The sequence below is a fragment of the Rhinopithecus roxellana genome, chromosome 15 (genome assembly GCF_007565055.1).
Source record: "Rhinopithecus roxellana isolate Shanxi Qingling chromosome 15, ASM756505v1, whole genome shotgun sequence".
NCBI classification, from domain to species: Eukaryota; Metazoa; Chordata; class Mammalia; order Primates; family Cercopithecidae; genus Rhinopithecus; species Rhinopithecus roxellana.
The window spans coordinates 6,786,626-6,803,741 of NC_044563.1; the positions used below are offsets into that span (position 1 = coordinate 6,786,626).

Below are 17,116 nucleotides of genomic sequence, written 5' to 3' on the forward strand. Positions count from 1 at the left end.
CGATCCCATCCTGGTTACTGACCCCAACCTTGATTCTGACCCTAGGCCACTACCATGACCCTGCATCCTAGACTTGGGGTCAGGGCTCAGACCTAGATTGGACTATCAACTCCAGACCACTGTCCTAGGCTCAACACCCAGAACGGTGGACACAGACTCAGGACTAGGACATCTAACCTGGGACCCACATTGGACCCAGAATCCTTAGTAGGTCACCCAGAACCTGGGACCTGACAACTGCAGTCCAATTACAGGCTTCCCCCATCCCCAATCCCACCCCTCCTACTCTAGAACCAATCCTGGCCCCTGGAGGCCCACTCTGGATCAAGTACCCTGCACCCAACCCCACCCCCTAACAGGCTCATAGACCCAGGTCCCTGGCCAGCACTCTTGGCAGCTCCCTTCCGTGTACCCCATCCCATCCAGATGCTCCTTCAGGATGGTTCCACATGTTGGGTGAAACCTCTCCCAGCCCGGGAGGGCACAGAGGTTTCAGTGCTGCCTGGCAGGGGAAACCCACCCGCCTGAGAGCCCACCCAGAGTGGGGAAAGCCAAGTGTCTCAAGGCAGCACTCCTATCTCGACATGCCCCTCTCTAGACCCTCTCTTTGCTTTCGAAGGGATAGGACCCTCCTCCCAGCCCTGGGCACATAGAGCTCAAATCTCATTACCATGTTGTGGGCCAGCAACCAGGATCCTTTTGCAAAGCAAGGCTCCCATCTCTGTGCACTTCTAGGCTACCTTCTTGGATCAGCCCCAACAGAACCTGGAATCAGAGCATATCAGAGCTGGTGAGGTTCTCCTCTCAGTGAGTGGTGAGCCCCAGGTTTCTTTTCCCTAACTGCTCCTTCATTTTCTCCCCTTCTCTAATTTGTCACTATAGTCTCCTGTCTGGCCTCCTGAGAATCTCCTTGAATCTGTCTACTTCTCAGGGTCCTATGGCCAGCCACTGCCCTGATGCAGGCCCTGATCAGAGATGCCTTTCCCAGATCTAGATCTGATGGAATCACTGCCTGCTTGGCACCAAGAAGCAGCTCTCCAGGCCTTCTGGGGCTACTGAGAGAGACCTAGAGGGGTCTCTAGGACTCACCCCACTCTGCCCAAAGCAGATTAGGTGAACAAACTCCTTAATCTGCAAGTCAAGATCTTGGAGGACTTGGACCTTGGATGCTCCAGTTTGTTTTGCTACCATCCTCTGCACCTGGAGCTCCCCCACCAACTCACCCACCCATTCTCACTTCTGTGCTTCTGCTGTTTCCTGGGCCTGGAAGCCCTTCTGTGTACCTTCCTCCCTGGCCAACTCCTACTCATCCGCTAAGACTCACCTCCTCCCGGCAGTCTTCCCTGACTCCCTGACCCCAACGATGTACATCTCCATTTCTACACTTACCACCTTCTAGGTCCTATTTCCCATCTTCAGTTGCAAGATGCATCGTTGCAAGATGCATCATTGCAAGTTTTGACAGTGGGGAGTGAAGTCTCATTACATATCTGCATCAATTGGAAAATGCATCATGATGTTGGAAATGTTGATATATATATTTAAAGAGTACATACTGTCCCCCACTGTCACTGGTGCTCCTAGTTCATCCCTTGCTCCCAGTGCCTACCACAGGACCTGACTCAAAGGCGTCAATGTTTGATGAGCGAATGAATGAGTGAATGAGCTGTTGGAGCACATGGGGTTTGGGGTGGAACAAGGCCAGATGCCACAACATGAAGCCTCTAACCTCCTCTCCCCACTGCCCTGTGCTGGCTCTTCTGGACCGTGAGCACAGCCACATGTCAGCCAGGGTTTTCGGGAATAACCTCTATTTAAAAACTTCTGCCTGATGAACTTGTCAGACCAGAGTCTGTGTGTGGGTTCTGAAATGCCAGCCATTCTGTTCCAAGAGGTGGCCTTACCTTCCCACCCCCACCTAAAGACTCAGTCCCTCCCACCCACAGCCCAATCCACACCCCCTGCCAGGCCTGAAGCTGGGGTCTTTTAAGGGGGGCTGGTCTCCCTTCGTTGATTCCTGGGCCCAGGAAAAGTGACTTCAGGAAGCCCCAGGTTCAGAAGAGATTGGTGTGAGCCCCAGGCCTGGGGAAGACTGGTTTTGGGGATGGTGCTGTCCTCTGTTGGTCCTGGGAAGGTCGATTGCCTTTGCAGGTCAGTGTCAGGCATTTCTTCTCTCTACAAACCTTTGTCCTGTGCCTAGACTGCTCCTGACCAGGATGCTAGGAGTGCAAAGTGGAGTGGAGGCCCATCTCCGCCCAGCTGGCAGCCCCACAGACACATCATTACTTGGCATCGCCACTGGATGACTAATAGATGTTGCAAACTTAGCGCGGCCCACACACTGAGCTCTTGCTCCCACTACCCAGCCCCTGTCCAACCTGCTCCTCTCCCGCCTCCCCATCTCAGGCATGGATCCTCCATTTTCCCAAAATCTAGGAGCTGTCCTCGATTCCTCTCTTCCCTCATCTGGCCCCCACCCCCATGTATACCCCTGCTGTCATACAGCATCTGTGGCATATCTGCCTCTGAAGTACACCCTCGATCCTTCCACTGTGCCCTGCTAAACCCTGGCCTGGGTCTCAATTACCTCTTGCCTGCATGCCTGCACCAGCCTCCTCTCTGCACGCCCTGCTGCTCCTGCAGGTTGAGCTTCTATAGATCTAAATCAAAGCCCACCCCCAATGACTGCCCCTGCGCTTAGGATAAAATCCACCCCACTTCCTGTGGCCTGTAAGACTTGCACAGACTGGTCCCTGCCTAACAGACTGGTCCCTCTCTAACTCGGCAATTTCCATCCTTCCCCTTCCTCGTAGTCTCCAGCCTCTCTGGTCTTCCTTCTGTCACTAGAACAAGCCAAGTCCATTTCCACCTCTGGGGCCTTAGCTTTACAGTTACCTTGCCTGGACTGCCCTTCCCCACTTCCGGAGTGGCAGGTTCCTCCTCGTGCTGCCACCTTGTGGGCGGAAGAGCTCCTGCTCAGAGGTTTCTCCCTTGGCGTCCCTGTTTGTCCTGGTCACTGCTGCACCCCTCATCCCTAGTACAAAGTAAGGGCTGCAAAAAGAATCAAGACTCCGTGTTAGCCTAGTCTAGTGGGGGAAGAAAACCCCTAAACACATAGCTCCAATTAACCTGACAAGAGCTATAGTTTAAGGAAGTGAGATCCCAGCACTTTGGGAGGCTGAGACGGGCGGATCACGAGGTCAGGAGATCAAGACCATCCTGGCTAACACGGTGAAACCCCGTCTCTACTAAAAAAAAAACACAAAAAAACTAGCTGGGTGAGATGGCGGGCGCCTGTAGTCCCAGCTACTCGGGAGGCTGAGGCATGAGCTGAGATCTGGCCACTGCACTCCAGCCTGGGCGACAGAGCGAGACTCCGTCTCAAAAAAAGAAAAAAAAAAAAAAAAAAAAAGGAAGTGAGGGCACTCGGGAGAAGGTCGGGGAGGGTTGGGTAAAGTCTTGAACATGACATTGTGTGCATGAGCATCAGAGAGGTTGGAAGTGGCATGTGCCAAGGCCCAGGAGTGAGAGTTTTGTCCTGCTGAGACCACTTTTCTCTGCGTCCAGCCTGGGATTTGCATAGCAGGAGGGTGAGCTCGGGGCTTCCTTGACCTCAGCAGGTGTGTGCCAGATTGATCTGGGGACACTCTTCCCCAACATGGACAGCCACTCCTCTGATGTCGGGTCCCCAGAAAGTGTAAGGCTCTGGCCGGGGTGCTGGGAGTTGATTCATTCACTTGATTATTTGACAGTATTTGTTGAGCTCCTACTACATGCCAGGCACCTGTGCTTGGCCTTGCGGATCCAACACGGGAAGACACAGGCGGGGAGCTTATGGGCAAACCATACATGATAACAGCCGCTGACATGTACTGGGTTCTCCTTATGTGCAGGGCACTGCAGAGCCCAGCTGATCTCATCCAAAGCAGGAACATCCCTATGAGGCACGTGACAAGTTCTAAGACTCAGGAGCCTCCTCAGGTGAAGTCAGGGAAAACTCAGGCCGTTTTTGTCAGAGCCAGAGGATTGGAGGGAAGCAGTTGTTTTAGGGGCAGAGAAAAGAGCTTTTCAGGTATGCGGAACAGTAGATGCAAAGGCCCTGAGGGAAAAAGGGTTATCCGGGAGGCTCCAACATCACCAGGACGCCCGGGCCCTTCGCTCTTTCCTGCAGCGGGCAGGGACCTTGGGCGGGGCGGGGGCTGTCAGCCCGTAGGCGCCAGCCCACCAACCATGGCAGGGCTTCAACACCCCTAGCTCCTCTCGACCTGCCTCCCAGGAGCAGCGCCTCCTCCTGGAACTCTCTGGAAAGTTCACACAGTCTCCGCACTGTCCCCGGATCCAAGGTCCTCTTCCGCGTCGGAGTTTTTGCCTAGACGGGGCCCCAGCGAGCTGCCAGGCCCAGCCCTGTCACCGAACCCCCGCCCCCGCCCTCATCCTCATCCCAGAGCCCCGCCCGGCCTGCCCGGAGCCTTGCCCAGCGCGCATGCGTCCCGGAGCCGCCGAGCAGCCTGTTCCCAGAGCCGTTTTGCGCCTTGACGCTCCCAACTGGCTTGAGTGTCCGACTCACGGTCTCGTCCCTCCCACTGGGCTCACGTTGTGGCCGCTGGTACTTGCCATGTGTCGAGGGGTGGGGTAAGAAAGACTTGGGGGTAGGATCCCAGTGCCACCTTCTAGGAACCCGGCTGGGTGCCCTAGGCAAGTTACTAACTTCTCAGAGCAGGGTGTTTTTCATCCGTACAAAGGGCGTTCCCCGTGTGGCCTCACTGGATTGTTTTGAGGATTAACTGTGAGATAAAATGTGTGAAGGGGGCCGGTCTCCGTGGCTCACGCCTGTAATCCCAACACTTTGGGAGGCCGAGGCGGGCGGATCACCTGAGGTCAGGAGTTCGAGACTAGCCTGGCCAACATGGCGAAACCCCATCTCTACTAAAAATACAAAAATTAGCTGGGCATGGTGGCGGTCGCCTGTAGTCCCAGTTACTCGGGAGGCTGAGGCAGAAGAATCGCTTGAACCCGGGAGGCGGAGGTTACAGTGAGCCGAGATCACACCACCGCATCACAGTCTGGATGACAGAGTGAGACTCCATCTCAAAAAAAAAAAAAAAAAAAAAAAAAAAAAAAAAAATGTGTGAAGCGTTGGGCTGGGGAGACGACCCGCCGAGTGGCCACTGTCACACTAGAGTATCTTGTACCTCATTTATGTCTCCCCGGCTTCCTCCATGGTCTCTTTTCTCTCCGTTTCTCCCTACCTCTTTGCCTTTCCTCTTCTGACTCTTTCAAGGTGTGTTTCTCTCCCTGTCTCTCTGCCTGCTATCCTATGGCACGCTCTGGGGAGGTAGAACTCCCTGCTCATTGGATTGGGGTGGATGCGGAGGGGGAGGCAGAGGCTGGATGACAGCATTGACAGGGGAAATTCAGGTGTCCCTGGCCTCTGGGGCCTCCTGCCCTCAGTTTCCTGCACATACATGGGTGTCAACGCTGAGATTTCCTTCTGGACCTGGGCTCTGAGAGTTGTGGCCTGGAAAGATGGTGAACAGACTGGTCTTTTTTTGAGACAGGGTCTCAACTCTGTCGCCCAGGCTGGAGTGCAGTGGCACAATCATGGCTCACTACAGTGTCAACCTTCCAGGGTGAGGTGATTCTCCTGCCTCAACCTCCTGAGTAGGTGGGAGTACAGGCACGTGCCACCTTGTCTGGCTAAGGGTTATTTTATTTTTTTTGAGACGGAGTGTCACTCTGTCACCCAGGCTGGAGTGCAGTGGTGCGATCTTAGCTCACTGCAACCTCTACCTCCCGGGTTCAAGCAATTCTCCTGCCTTAGCCTCCCGAGTAGCTGGGATTACAGGCACACGCCACCACGCCAGGCTAATTTTTGTATTATTAGTAGAGACGGGCTTTCACCATGTTGGTCAGGCTGGTCTCGAACTCCTGACCTCAGATGATCCACACGCTTCGGCCTCCCGAAGTGCTGGGATTACAGGTGTGAGCCACTGTGCCTGGCCCTATGTTTTTGTGGAGAGGGTTTTGCCATGTTGACCAGGCTGGTCTTGAACTCCTGGTCTCAAGCGCCCCTCCCACCTTGGACTCCCAAAGTGCTAGGAGTCACTGTGCCTGGCCTGATCCAGTCTGGAGTAGAGAAGGAGATGGTTTCCCAGAGAAAGTAATAGGTAAACTGAGTAAGGTATACCAGGTGGAGTGAACAGGACATACAAAGACCCAGAGATGGTGTTAATTGAAAAGTTGGCTATGAGTGGAGAGGAAGAGGAGGGACAAATGGTGGGCAATGAAGCCTGAGGGCCTGGCAGCCTCATGGGCCACATTACATGCCACATTCAGACTTTATCCTGAGATGAACACAATGAAGGGTTTTAAGCAGGGGAGGGAAGTAATCAAATCAATCTTTTTTTGGGGGGGAGGGTGAATCTTGCTCGTCACCTAGGCTGGAGTGCAATGGCGCAATCTTAGCTCACTGCAACCTCCACCTCCCGGGTTCAAACGATTCTTCTGCCTCAACTTCCCAAGTAGCTGGGATTATAGGCACCTGCCACCACACCTGGCTAATTTTTGTATTTTTAGTAGAGACGGGTTTTCGCCATGTTAGCCAGGCTGGTCTCCTAATCTCTGGTGATCCGCCTGCCTTGGCCTCCCAAAGTGCTGGGATTACAGCCATGAGCCATTGTGCCCAGCCAAATCAATCTTTTAAGATAAATGTCTGGCTACCAACATGGAGGACAGGGGGTTGGACCAGGGCCCTTGGGGCTTTTCCTGTCGTTGAGGTTCTAGACGGTGGTGGCTTCCACTAGGGTGGCAGGGATGAGATTAGTAAGAGGCGGATGCATTTCTGAGATATTTAGGGGCAAAACTGACACTCTTCCTTCCCTGGAAACATCCAAACATGGCCACATCCATATCCATCCTTGGGGAAACCAACATTAAGTCAGCCCATTGTGCAACACCCTTGTCCACTTCTAGACTGTGCTCCAGAATCGGAGACAGTCCTTTACTAATCAGTTTGGGGAGCAGGATGGGCAGAGATCCCCAGATTCCTTTGCAGGCAGTGATGGAAGCCTGCTTAGGCTCTCCCAGATGGGACTGCAGCCTCCTGAGACTCAGCAGTCAGGTAAGGAGGCAGTTCTCTGGCAGCATCTGGCGCACATAAAGACTTACTTGGACTCAACATGCTGGGTGACGAGAAGCAGTAGGATGAGGTAGGAGACACACTGGTCACAGCCTGCGTGGGCCAGACCCTGCTCAGGGACTTTTCTGCAGCTTTAGCAGATGGAGTTGGCCCTGGCTGATGGCTTGGCAATTGTGGGGATGAAAGATTAGAGATGGCCCAGCCCATTCTAAGGAGTGTACCACTGGGTGCCTCTTCGGGGCTACTCTGCCTTTTTGGGTGGGAGAATGTCAGGTAATCTCACACTTAAAATGTTCACATCCATTAAAAAGGTCACCTTGGGGCTGGGCGTGGTGGATCATGCCTGTAATCCCAGCACTCTGGGAGGCGGAGGTGGGCGGATCACCTGAGGTCAGGAGTTCAAGACCAGCCTGGCCAATGTGGTGAAACCCCCATCTCTACAAAAATACACACACACACATATACAAATTAGCTGGACATGATGGTGAGTGCCTGTAATCTCAGCTGCTACAGAGGCTGAGGCAGATGAATCGCTTGAATCCGGGAGGCAGAGGCTGCAGTGAGCCTAGATTGTGTCACTGTACTCCAGCCTGGGCGACAGAGCGAGACTCCATCTCAAAAAAAAAAAAAAAAAAAAAAAGTTCACCTTGATGAAGCATTGTTTCTAGAATCAAGTGCTGCTTTTTGGTGTTTAAAAAATAAGCTAAGGAAATCCAAGCAGTACAGATGCCCCCCAGTTCTGCTGCTGCCGCTGAGAGGTGAAGCAAGGGCTCCTTGGCCTTAGCCTTCTGACTTACTTGCTCACACGCATACACCGAAGCAGAAAAGGTTTAGTTTTTGTTTTTAAAGCCTTTTTATTTTTTTTAAAAAAAACAAAAAACCCCCAAACAAAAACAAAACCTAAATTAAAATATTTCCCATTGGAGGCTATTTCTTTTTTTGTCTTTTAAAAATTTTATTATACAAATATCACCCATTCCCACGTGTCAGAGGAAAGATGTCCTTGCTCTCTCTAAAACCAATAGTGGAGAACTTTTAGAAAACAAAACAAAGTCCAACTAGCTTCCTCCTTCCCTGGCCCAAAATAACCTCAATGTGTCAACTGAGATAGCATAAGACTTACCCCTTAATGCTTACATTTAATTTAAACTTTTTAGCACAACATTGGAGATTGACTCTAAATCAGCAACAAAAAAATATATATTTACAATATTTCTCCGAAAAACAAAAAACACAACCAAACCCTTTAAACATAAGTGACTTTAGGAGTTTTATTTATGGAGCAGTTATTTTTTTAATCACCAAGTGATTTTATATTATATATATATAAATTTTCTTCCTTTCCTTTGTGGTTTTTCGCCCCGGTGCTTGGAAAGATGGAGGCAGGGGTTCTGGTCCTGCAGTCTGAGGGCAGGCTCTCCTGGCAAGGCCGTGTCTAAGAGCAGATTGTAGGACATGCGATGGACTCCCCAGGTTCCTCTGTTCCCCAACAGAGACACTTCTTTCCTCCACATGGACCAACCCTCACCTCTAAAAACCATTTCCCCTCAGTCCCAAAGAAAAGGAAAACCCAGCAAGGGCATGATCCATCTGCTGCCTCTTCTGGGCTCCCTTTTCTGCTGACCAATTTACGTGCACGGTAAAAATGCATGTTTTTCCAAACCCCAAAAAACAAACATAAAAACCAAAACCCAAAAGAAACCATTGGCTTGGAAATTTCTGTGGATGAAATGTCCCAAAGTCAGAGGCACTCTCCCGGCACAATCCCTGCTCTGAAGGGGTCTCTCCACCTCCCCTTTTATAAAAAGACAAATTAAAACAAAGTAATCTTTTCAGTATTTTCCACAGGAGCAACCAAAGAAAAAGGCAGGAAGCTTCCAATTATAGGTCATTAACAATAATAAGGTTTTTGCTCAATACCCAGGGTTCTTTACAGAGAAGTTCCCCTAACTGAGGCACTCTGGAATAAGTCACTGGCATTTCCTCAAAGTTTCAACCCCAGATTACTGGGGCCTGGAGACCAATGGAAATGGGCAGAGGGTCATGGGAGCAGACTGCTGTTTGTAAGGTGCAGCCAAAAGATTCAGCAGATTGGAAGAAACAGACAAAATGCCACCCCCTACCAGGACCCAGTTTCTTCTAAGACGGCCAGTTAATGCCAGGGTCAAAACTGGGCTAGGTGGCAAAGAGGGGACCCCTCTGCCTCTATTGCTTTGGAAGTGGCAAGGGTGCAGTTGGCGTCTCTCTTCTGGGTGGCTCACACTTCAGACCCCTGGTGCCTGGGCTCCATTCCCTACCTCTGTAGGGCTTCAGGAGGAGGAAAGCCTGAGACTGGGCTACAGGAAGAGGGACAGAAAGGGACCGGGTTGGAGGACCAGAAGGTGGGGCGGTGGGGGGAAGAAGAGGTTGTGCTATCAGTATCCTTACAGAGGGGGAGCAGAGTGCAAATTTGCATCAGTCATTTATAAGCTCTTGCCATAGGCTGCTGCTACTGAGCATCTCCTCACACACTTAAAAATATTGACCCAAAAGAAATTCCGACCTTTCTTTCTTTTTTTTTTTTAAAGTGCAAAAAGCTCTCTGCTGCCCTAGAGAGAGGATCTTTGGACAGGCCGTTCAATGCAAAGTAAAAGGGGGCAGCTGATGGGGCTCGACAAAGGGCGGTGGAGCGGGAGACACCATGCTCCCCTCCCTTCCTCCCTCCACATACACGCGCGGAATACACTCAGCCACACACACAGAGGCACATGCACACCCCCTTCCATGGCTGCAGGCAGAGGGCAGGTGACTGGCTTCTAAGCAGGACCCCCGGCTGCCCTGAAAGATCAATGAGCCACTGGGGCTAGACACAGGCCTAGACTCAGGGGTCTCTGCTAAACCAGAGGCCTGGAGGAGCCTGGCTGGGAGGCAGGTTGGGGCTTGGCCCAGTCCTCTGCCGCCTCCAGCTTGGGGGAGATAGGCTGCTCCCTCTGAGGACGTGCATCCTGGGAAAGCCTTCTTCAGGCAGAATGAAGACACATGGAAAAGGGCAGTCAGTGGGAGGCAAAAGAGAGAGGGGGAACAAGAGATGGTGCCTGTCTCAGAATCCACTTGGGTAGCAACGAAATGGGTGTGTCCCTGGGGTAGACAGTTCCAGCTCCTCTGAAGAGCTTCAACCCCAATAAGTGCAATAAGGACCTCATAGAGACTAGCAAGGAAGTCGGGTAGGCTGGGGTGGGAAACCTAATTACGTGAACGAGCACGAGTGCTGGGCAGAAAGAAGCTCAAGGGAGAGGAAAGGAGGGAGAGCACAGTTAAGGACGTGAGGTTTAGGACATCTCAACAGCACCAGTGTGATCGGCACGGGTCTGGAACTCCTGGGGCTGCTGGCCCCTCCTGCGTAAGCCGGGAGAGTGTGATGGAGGAGAGACGCGCACTGGACACCACAAGGAGAACCTGGCCGTGGAGACAGGGCCGCTTTCTTCCCTGGGAGTTTGCTCAGAACCAGGCACTGCTGGGGACCATGGGTGGGGAGGAGGGGCACAGGGCCCAGTGCAGATGAAGGTTGCACAAACACCCCAAACTGAGAGCCCGGTCTCCTGGCAGGCGAGTAAGCGAGCAGGCACCTCGACAGCACAGCCTGTGCTTTCCCCTCAGATCAATCTGCTACTCCCTTTTCCTTAGGAGGGAGAGGAGCAGGCAGGTAAGCCTGGTGTCCACCACCCTCTCTGCCCCGCCTGTAGAGGAAGGGCTCAGGGGACAGGAGAGCAGAGAGGGAGTGTGACGCTGGCCTCAGAGCCCGTGCAGGGTCGAGGAGAGGTTCTCCTCAGTGGGGAGTCAGGGGAAGATCGGTTTCCTGTTGAGTCTGGGCTGGGTGTGTCTTAGCTGATCTTCTGTATCAGCTTCTCGTCAGACAGGCAGTAGAGGCTGTTGATGGACAAGTCTGAGATGAAGTGCTCGCAGGCTTTTCGAGTGATCTGCTTGCATCCTCGAAGGTCGATCAAGGTGACATTGGCAATGCGCCGTAGGTAGATCAGGGTCTGGTCTGTCAATTTATTGCAACCTGTCGGGAAAGTAGACATGACAATGCTCACATACACACAACCTTCCTCTGCCATTCAATTCCCGTAGCCGTCTTTCCTTCAAAATGCTAAACAAAAGCCCTCTTTGTCCCAGAACTCCCTGGCTCAGAGACCAGAAGTGCCATCAGCACCTCTAAAGGGACCCTGCTGCCTCACTCCCATCACCATCTGACAACAAGCACAAGGGCTGCAAGGTTGACCAAACTCCAGCTGGATGTTGGCTGCGTACACAGGCAACTGACTTAACTACTCAAGGTCTCAGTCCCCCATCAAGTTAAAAAAGGGATAGAAATCCATGTCCTGGTCCAGATGTGAAGAAATGAGCTAATGGAGCTAATGTGAGTCAATGAACAGGCCCAAGGTCATTCTGGTTTACTGATCAACTTCCAGGGAGAGCTGGAGGCAGGGGGCACCGGTGATTATGAACAACAGTAGTGGCATACCTGCCATATTGAGCTCTGTGAGAGAGTAGCGAGTGGAAGACCCAACAGCGGTGAGTAGATTGGAGGACTGATCTGTAAGGTGGCTGCAGTGACTGAGGTCGAGTCGAGACAGGAGGGGCATGTGGCGAATGATGAGGCGAAGCGTGGCATCTGTGATGTCAAGGCCTGCCAGCCGGAAGTCAGTCATGTTCCGGAGCTTGCTGCGATTGTCCTGACCTGCACAGGCAAGAGAAGAGTCTAGATCAAAACTCTCAATTCTCTAATCCAGCTTCAAGGCTCCAGGCAGCAACAGCTACTTGCTGGCCAGGGCCCCTGGAAGGGGTTAAGTAGAACTGCCCACACCCAGCCCTGCCTTCAGGGTGTGAGCACTATGTGGGCAGTTTCTAGGAAACCAGACAAGTTTTCTTTCTTCTCAAGCTGCTAGATTATGCCTCATGCACACAGCAAAAGGCTATGTGCAGAATGCTCCTCCCCTTCCAATACCACCACACTTTTCTAGACCATAATGCAAATAGCTTTTGACTCCACCTCAACCATAAAGCCTTCTCAGACTTTTTCAGGCTTACACTCTCTGGGCCCCAAACTCCACCGACTCACAAAATGGACTTACTCCATTGTTTGTAGTTATCTGCTTATAGTTACCCTATTCTTATACATAGTCCATCATTCTGTTTTCATTTTGTGCTCTTCTATTTTTCCACAGCATCATTTCTGAGACTACCTTAGCTTCTGAGGACGAGGTCTGTTTGGAAGACAAAGCTACCCCAAGACAAGCACCAAGGAGTCAGGCCCACAGCATACCTGGTTTATCAGCCGGTGGAGTAAGCAAGTCCCGAATTTGAGGGTCCTTGATTCCTACTGCCCACCGAAGATCAAGGGTCCTGAGAAGGGGGCAGCTGGAGGTGCTGAGGGCAGAGACTGCAGACCAGGAGCAGCCTGCTAGCAGGAGGTCTTTCAGTCCTGCAATGGATGGAATGAGACACGTAATAATACACTGTTTCCCAGCATACTCAGAGCTGTAACGATCTGAGCAAAGCGAACAGACTTCCAGTCTAATAGGAGAGAAGGACTATGTCTAATCTTTTAGTCATCCAGCTCAAAGATTTCCACGGTATCCTATACTACATCTTCTAGCTTTAGTGGTAAATTGATTGCTTAGTTCCCACCAGAGCAATACAAGAAGGAGTGACTTCCTGTCTTTCCAAGAGCTCAAAATGCTGAAGAGAACAAGGGCTTATAAGGAGCTGACCAAAGTAACATCTGACTCAAATTTCTTCTTTAGTGGTTATGCTGAGGAGAAATGCAGGGCTGGCAGCAACACTGATTCCATTCTCTTTGCTGTCCACTGCAGTGATTGGCCTGTCAGCCCAGAGTGCTGCCTTGGAGACTGGCACTTAAGATGGCCCTGGGTAAATCTCTTGCTAAGCAACAATGGCATGGGACTGCTGCCCTACACTGCCCTCAAGTGATGCTAAGAAGCACAGCCAATAATGCAACTTTTCTTGCCTGCTGCTTCTGGGCCCCTGGAAAGACAGTGGCAGCTGGTCACTTACCTGGCAGCCTATTGACAAGCCATGTCAGTTGCTTTTTAGAGATGTTGGTCCAACTGAGGTCAAGGCTGACTGGCTGCCTCTTGATGATGCCACTGAGGGCCTGGGGCACAATGGCCTTACACCTACTCAAGTCAATTTTTGTCCAAAGTCTCTTGTCGCAGCACCTGTGACAGAAGGGAAGAGAACTTGCCTTCATTAACTTGATATACCATCAGTGGAGCTCCCATCACAGGCTGCTGATGGCTTCTGGGTAAAGCAGAGCACCTGAGGCTCATTCTCCCTGCATTCCTCTACAAGTGTACAGGGATCACACCTTACAATTTTTTGCCTCAGAGAATAAGCAAAAAAATTGCCTTGGGCTCTACAACAACTAGATGCTTTGCAAACCTATATGTTGATAGTATATAACTTGACCACTTCACCCTGATTTATTCTGGAGTGTTTGAGAACGTAACAGTTGTTAGGGACACACAGCAAGCAACAGTCTATAATCACTTTATCTGCATTAAAATGGCATGGTTCTTGCTGAAGTGTATATAAGGGAGCCTCTTAAAGTTTCTAGACTTCTTACTGTCTAAAGTTAAGAAGGCTGCTCCATTCTCTCCCTTGTCAGTCACTCGCAGCTGCCTGAAATGCAGGGTGCTACTCAGCACATCCACAATTCACCATGCCTTCAGCCCATTACTGTATCAGGTCGAAAGAGGCTCTTTATCAGGCTTACGGAGTCCTCTCCCACCCTCAAGTTCTGCCTCGGTGCTATCCTGACATTTTCTTTTCTTTTACTTTTTTTTTTTTTTTTTTGAGGCGGAGTCTCGCTCTGTCGCCCAGGCTGGAGTGCAGTGGCGCGATCTGGGCTCACTGCAAGCTCCGCCTCCCAGGGTTCACGGCATTCTCCTGCCTCAGCCTCCTGAGTAGCTGGGACTACAGGCGCCCGCCACCACGCCCGGCTAATTTTTTTGTATTTTTAGTAGAGACGGGGTTTCACCATGGTCTTGATCTCCTGACCTTGTGATCCGCCCGCCTCGGCCTCCCAAAGTGCTGGGATTACAGGTGTGAGCCACCGCGCCGGCCTTATCCTGACATTTTCTAGCCAGTCCAGACCAGAAGTGAAAGGGACAGGCTTGGCTTTCCACTGCAGTCTACAAATCTACAGGCCACAAACCACAACATGCTGGCTTCCATTTAATATTTTATAGCCCCTGCCCCCCAGCCTGGTTGGCAGGGGAAGAGAGACAGCACATAATGGGAATCTGATGTGCCTTGCCCTGAAAACCAAGAGGTAGAGTCAAGCAGTCCTACTAGTCCTATACAGAGAAATATTAAGGAGAATTTAGATACACTATGCATTAATTCAGATTTGGGAAATAAGCTCATGTCTGCAAAGAATAGGGTCTATTTAAAGACTGAAAAAATTTTACCAGTGGCACATGAAGCTTCTATGGCAGAAGTAAGCTGCTGACAATACAGTAGATTTTGCTGCTCTAAACTCGAGCATGCATCAGAGTCCCCTGGAGGAGGGCTTGTTAAAGCAGACTGCTGGGCCCACCCAAGAGGTTCTGATGTAAGAGGCCTATGAGGGCCCTGACAGTTGACATTTCTAAAAAGCTCCTGAGTGAACGACACTGGTCAGGACACCACACTACTGTAATGGGATGTGTGTGGCCCAGATGAAAAGGGTATCTCCTATAGTAAATATATACCAGAAGCTTAAGGAAAACCAACAATGCCCAATAGGAAGCTCCTTGTTCATCATCACTAGGAATTTTTCCCCCAAGTGTCTGTCCAACTTAAGAAGAAACGGTAGCTCTCATTAAGGAAGCTTCAAAACTGGACTCTGCTTGCTGGAAAAGGGAATTCTGATCCAGGTTTGGAAGGATGAGCACTAAAACTGAAGAAAAATATAAGCACCTTCAAATTCATCTTGAAAAGCATGCCCACTTCTCTCACTGAATGGGAAGGTAATTGAGTCAGGGGCTTAAGTGAGGTCATCTGTGTTATCAGCACCAGAAGAATGAACAGAACATCACAGGCTCTCAACCAACACGTGATGAGTTCAGCTGACTTGAGGAGGAAATTTTCAGCCCACAAGTCTCTGAAGTTTTAGCACAGACTACAAATCTATTCCCCAAATCAGTCTCCCTCCCCATAACAAAGAGAGATGGGAAAGTATAGAGCAGGGCCAGGAGGCAAATGGTTAAAGTTCCCTAATGACATCTGTGGGCACAACTGGCCCACATCTTTAAACAGGACCCGAAGTTTAGGAAAAAGGGTCAATTCATTCCTCATAGGATCCCACAGGCTTTCAGATGCTAAGGTGCATGCTGTTCTCATATGGAAAACCTGCCACCTACTCCCATACCCCTAATTCCTGACCCCTTGAATCCCTGCTCACCATTTATACCACGTCTTGCACACTCGCATACATTCACAAAGTTCTCTGCGGCTGAGGTAGCGGAAGACAGACATCCAGACCTCCCGCTGCATCCAGCTTTCGTCTCCATCCTGAGCCCAACTGCCCCGGCCATTCAGCCTGGCTGCACCCCCCTCCTCTGCACTGTCATCTTCCTCCTCCTCCTCCTCCTCTTCCTCCTCCTCTCCCCCCAGCCCCTCCTCATCCCCACGCTGGGGGGTTCGGGCTGGGCAGTGCTGCACTAGCACACGGGGGGAATGGCGAAGGTTGGCAGAGGAGGCCGTGATGGCCTGCAGCTTGGGCACAATGGATGTCCCGTGGAGCTCTTTGGTGGGCCTCTGTAGCGTGACAGTGAGGTACGATCCCCGGATCTTGGCTTTCTCAACTTCAGACAGCTCCTTTTTGCCGCTGGGATTGTTCTCCTTTTCCCGTACCATGGTGCGCTCTGTGGCCTGCAGCCGCAGCAACTGCCGCCGTTTGAAGCGCTCATCGCGGCTGGCACTGTGGTGGTCGCTGGGGCCAGCCCCAGGGGATGACCGAGTCACCATACCCCGGGGGGAAACCGGGTCATGGATGAGCTGCAGCATGGAAGTGGGTGAATGAGGCGGGGGCGTGAGAGGCTCATCGCAGCTCCGCAGGGGCCGCAGGACTTTGGCTTGCACGGCTTCTTCGTCACTCTCTTCCATTTTCCGCTTCTGCAAAACAGGCCCAGAAAAGCAACTCAGTGCTTCCTTCTTCCCTCTGAACAGACAGGGTGGACCTCCCTTGCTCTCAGGGGACCAGAGAGAAGAAAGGTCACTGTTGGAGAGGAGGTCATTCCCTCAGAGTTGGCCCAGGCTGGTCTCCAACTCCTAGGCTCAAGTGATCCGCCTGCCTTGGCCTCCCAAAGTGCTGGAATTATAGGTGTGAGCCACTGCACTTGGCCTGACCATTTTTAATTGTGTCTCTGACTTACCTCTTTCACCCAAGAGACGTTCTGTTTCATGGTGGAAAAAGCCCACATATACCATTTGAACTAAGATCCTGAGTCTGACAGCGGTAAACACCATTGGCTTCTAGCTCCACCAGAGTCTAAGTTCGACTCCACCAGGCTGCATCTTCCACTCCATCCCCCACGTGAATAATAAAGCAGAGAACAAGAACCTCTGTGAGAAACTGGGTTGCTATAGGGAGATTCACTCAGGATTATGGTGTGGAATCCCACAAGAGCCCTCAACTTTATCTGTGGCATTTGTGCTCTCCAGATACTTGGCCTTTCCTGGAGCCCACTACGACTATGCTATGACAAAGCCCAGTAAACATGTTCCACTAGGAACCATATCAGTAGTTCAGGTTTTTTGCAAGGAGACATTTTATGTCTCTAAGCAACAACCCTGGTATCTGCTCTTTTCCTCCTTACATTTTTTGATCATTATGGTTGGAAGAAAATAACCACCTTTTGGGTGCTACCTTTTCCAATGTATTAGAAGATAATACGGCCGGGCGTGGTGGCTCAAGCCTGTAATCCCAGC

The 17,116-nt window shown here is 51.3% G+C and overlaps 1 protein-coding gene across 7 annotated transcripts in view; it reads right to left on the minus strand.

Annotated features, from left to right (window-relative positions):
* Positions 1 to 7,972: 7,972 nt before the first annotated feature.
* Positions 7,973 to 17,116, minus strand: part of KDM2A (lysine demethylase 2A) — a 149,111-nt gene continuing 139,967 nt past the window's right edge. For all 7 annotated transcript variants that reach the window (XM_030917499.1, XM_030917503.1, XM_010366366.2 and 4 more), the window contains 5 exons: positions 15,588 to 16,300; positions 13,196 to 13,359; positions 12,444 to 12,602; positions 11,643 to 11,858; positions 7,973 to 11,180 (listed from right to left, as the gene is read on the minus strand). In XM_030917499.1, coding sequence (XP_030773359.1) covers positions 10,999 to 11,180; positions 11,643 to 11,858; positions 12,444 to 12,602; positions 13,196 to 13,359; positions 15,588 to 16,300 — 1,434 coding nt within the window. In that variant the 3' untranslated portion in view covers positions 7,973 to 10,998. The remainder of the gene's footprint in view (positions 11,181 to 11,642; positions 11,859 to 12,443; positions 12,603 to 13,195; positions 13,360 to 15,587; positions 16,301 to 17,116) is intronic.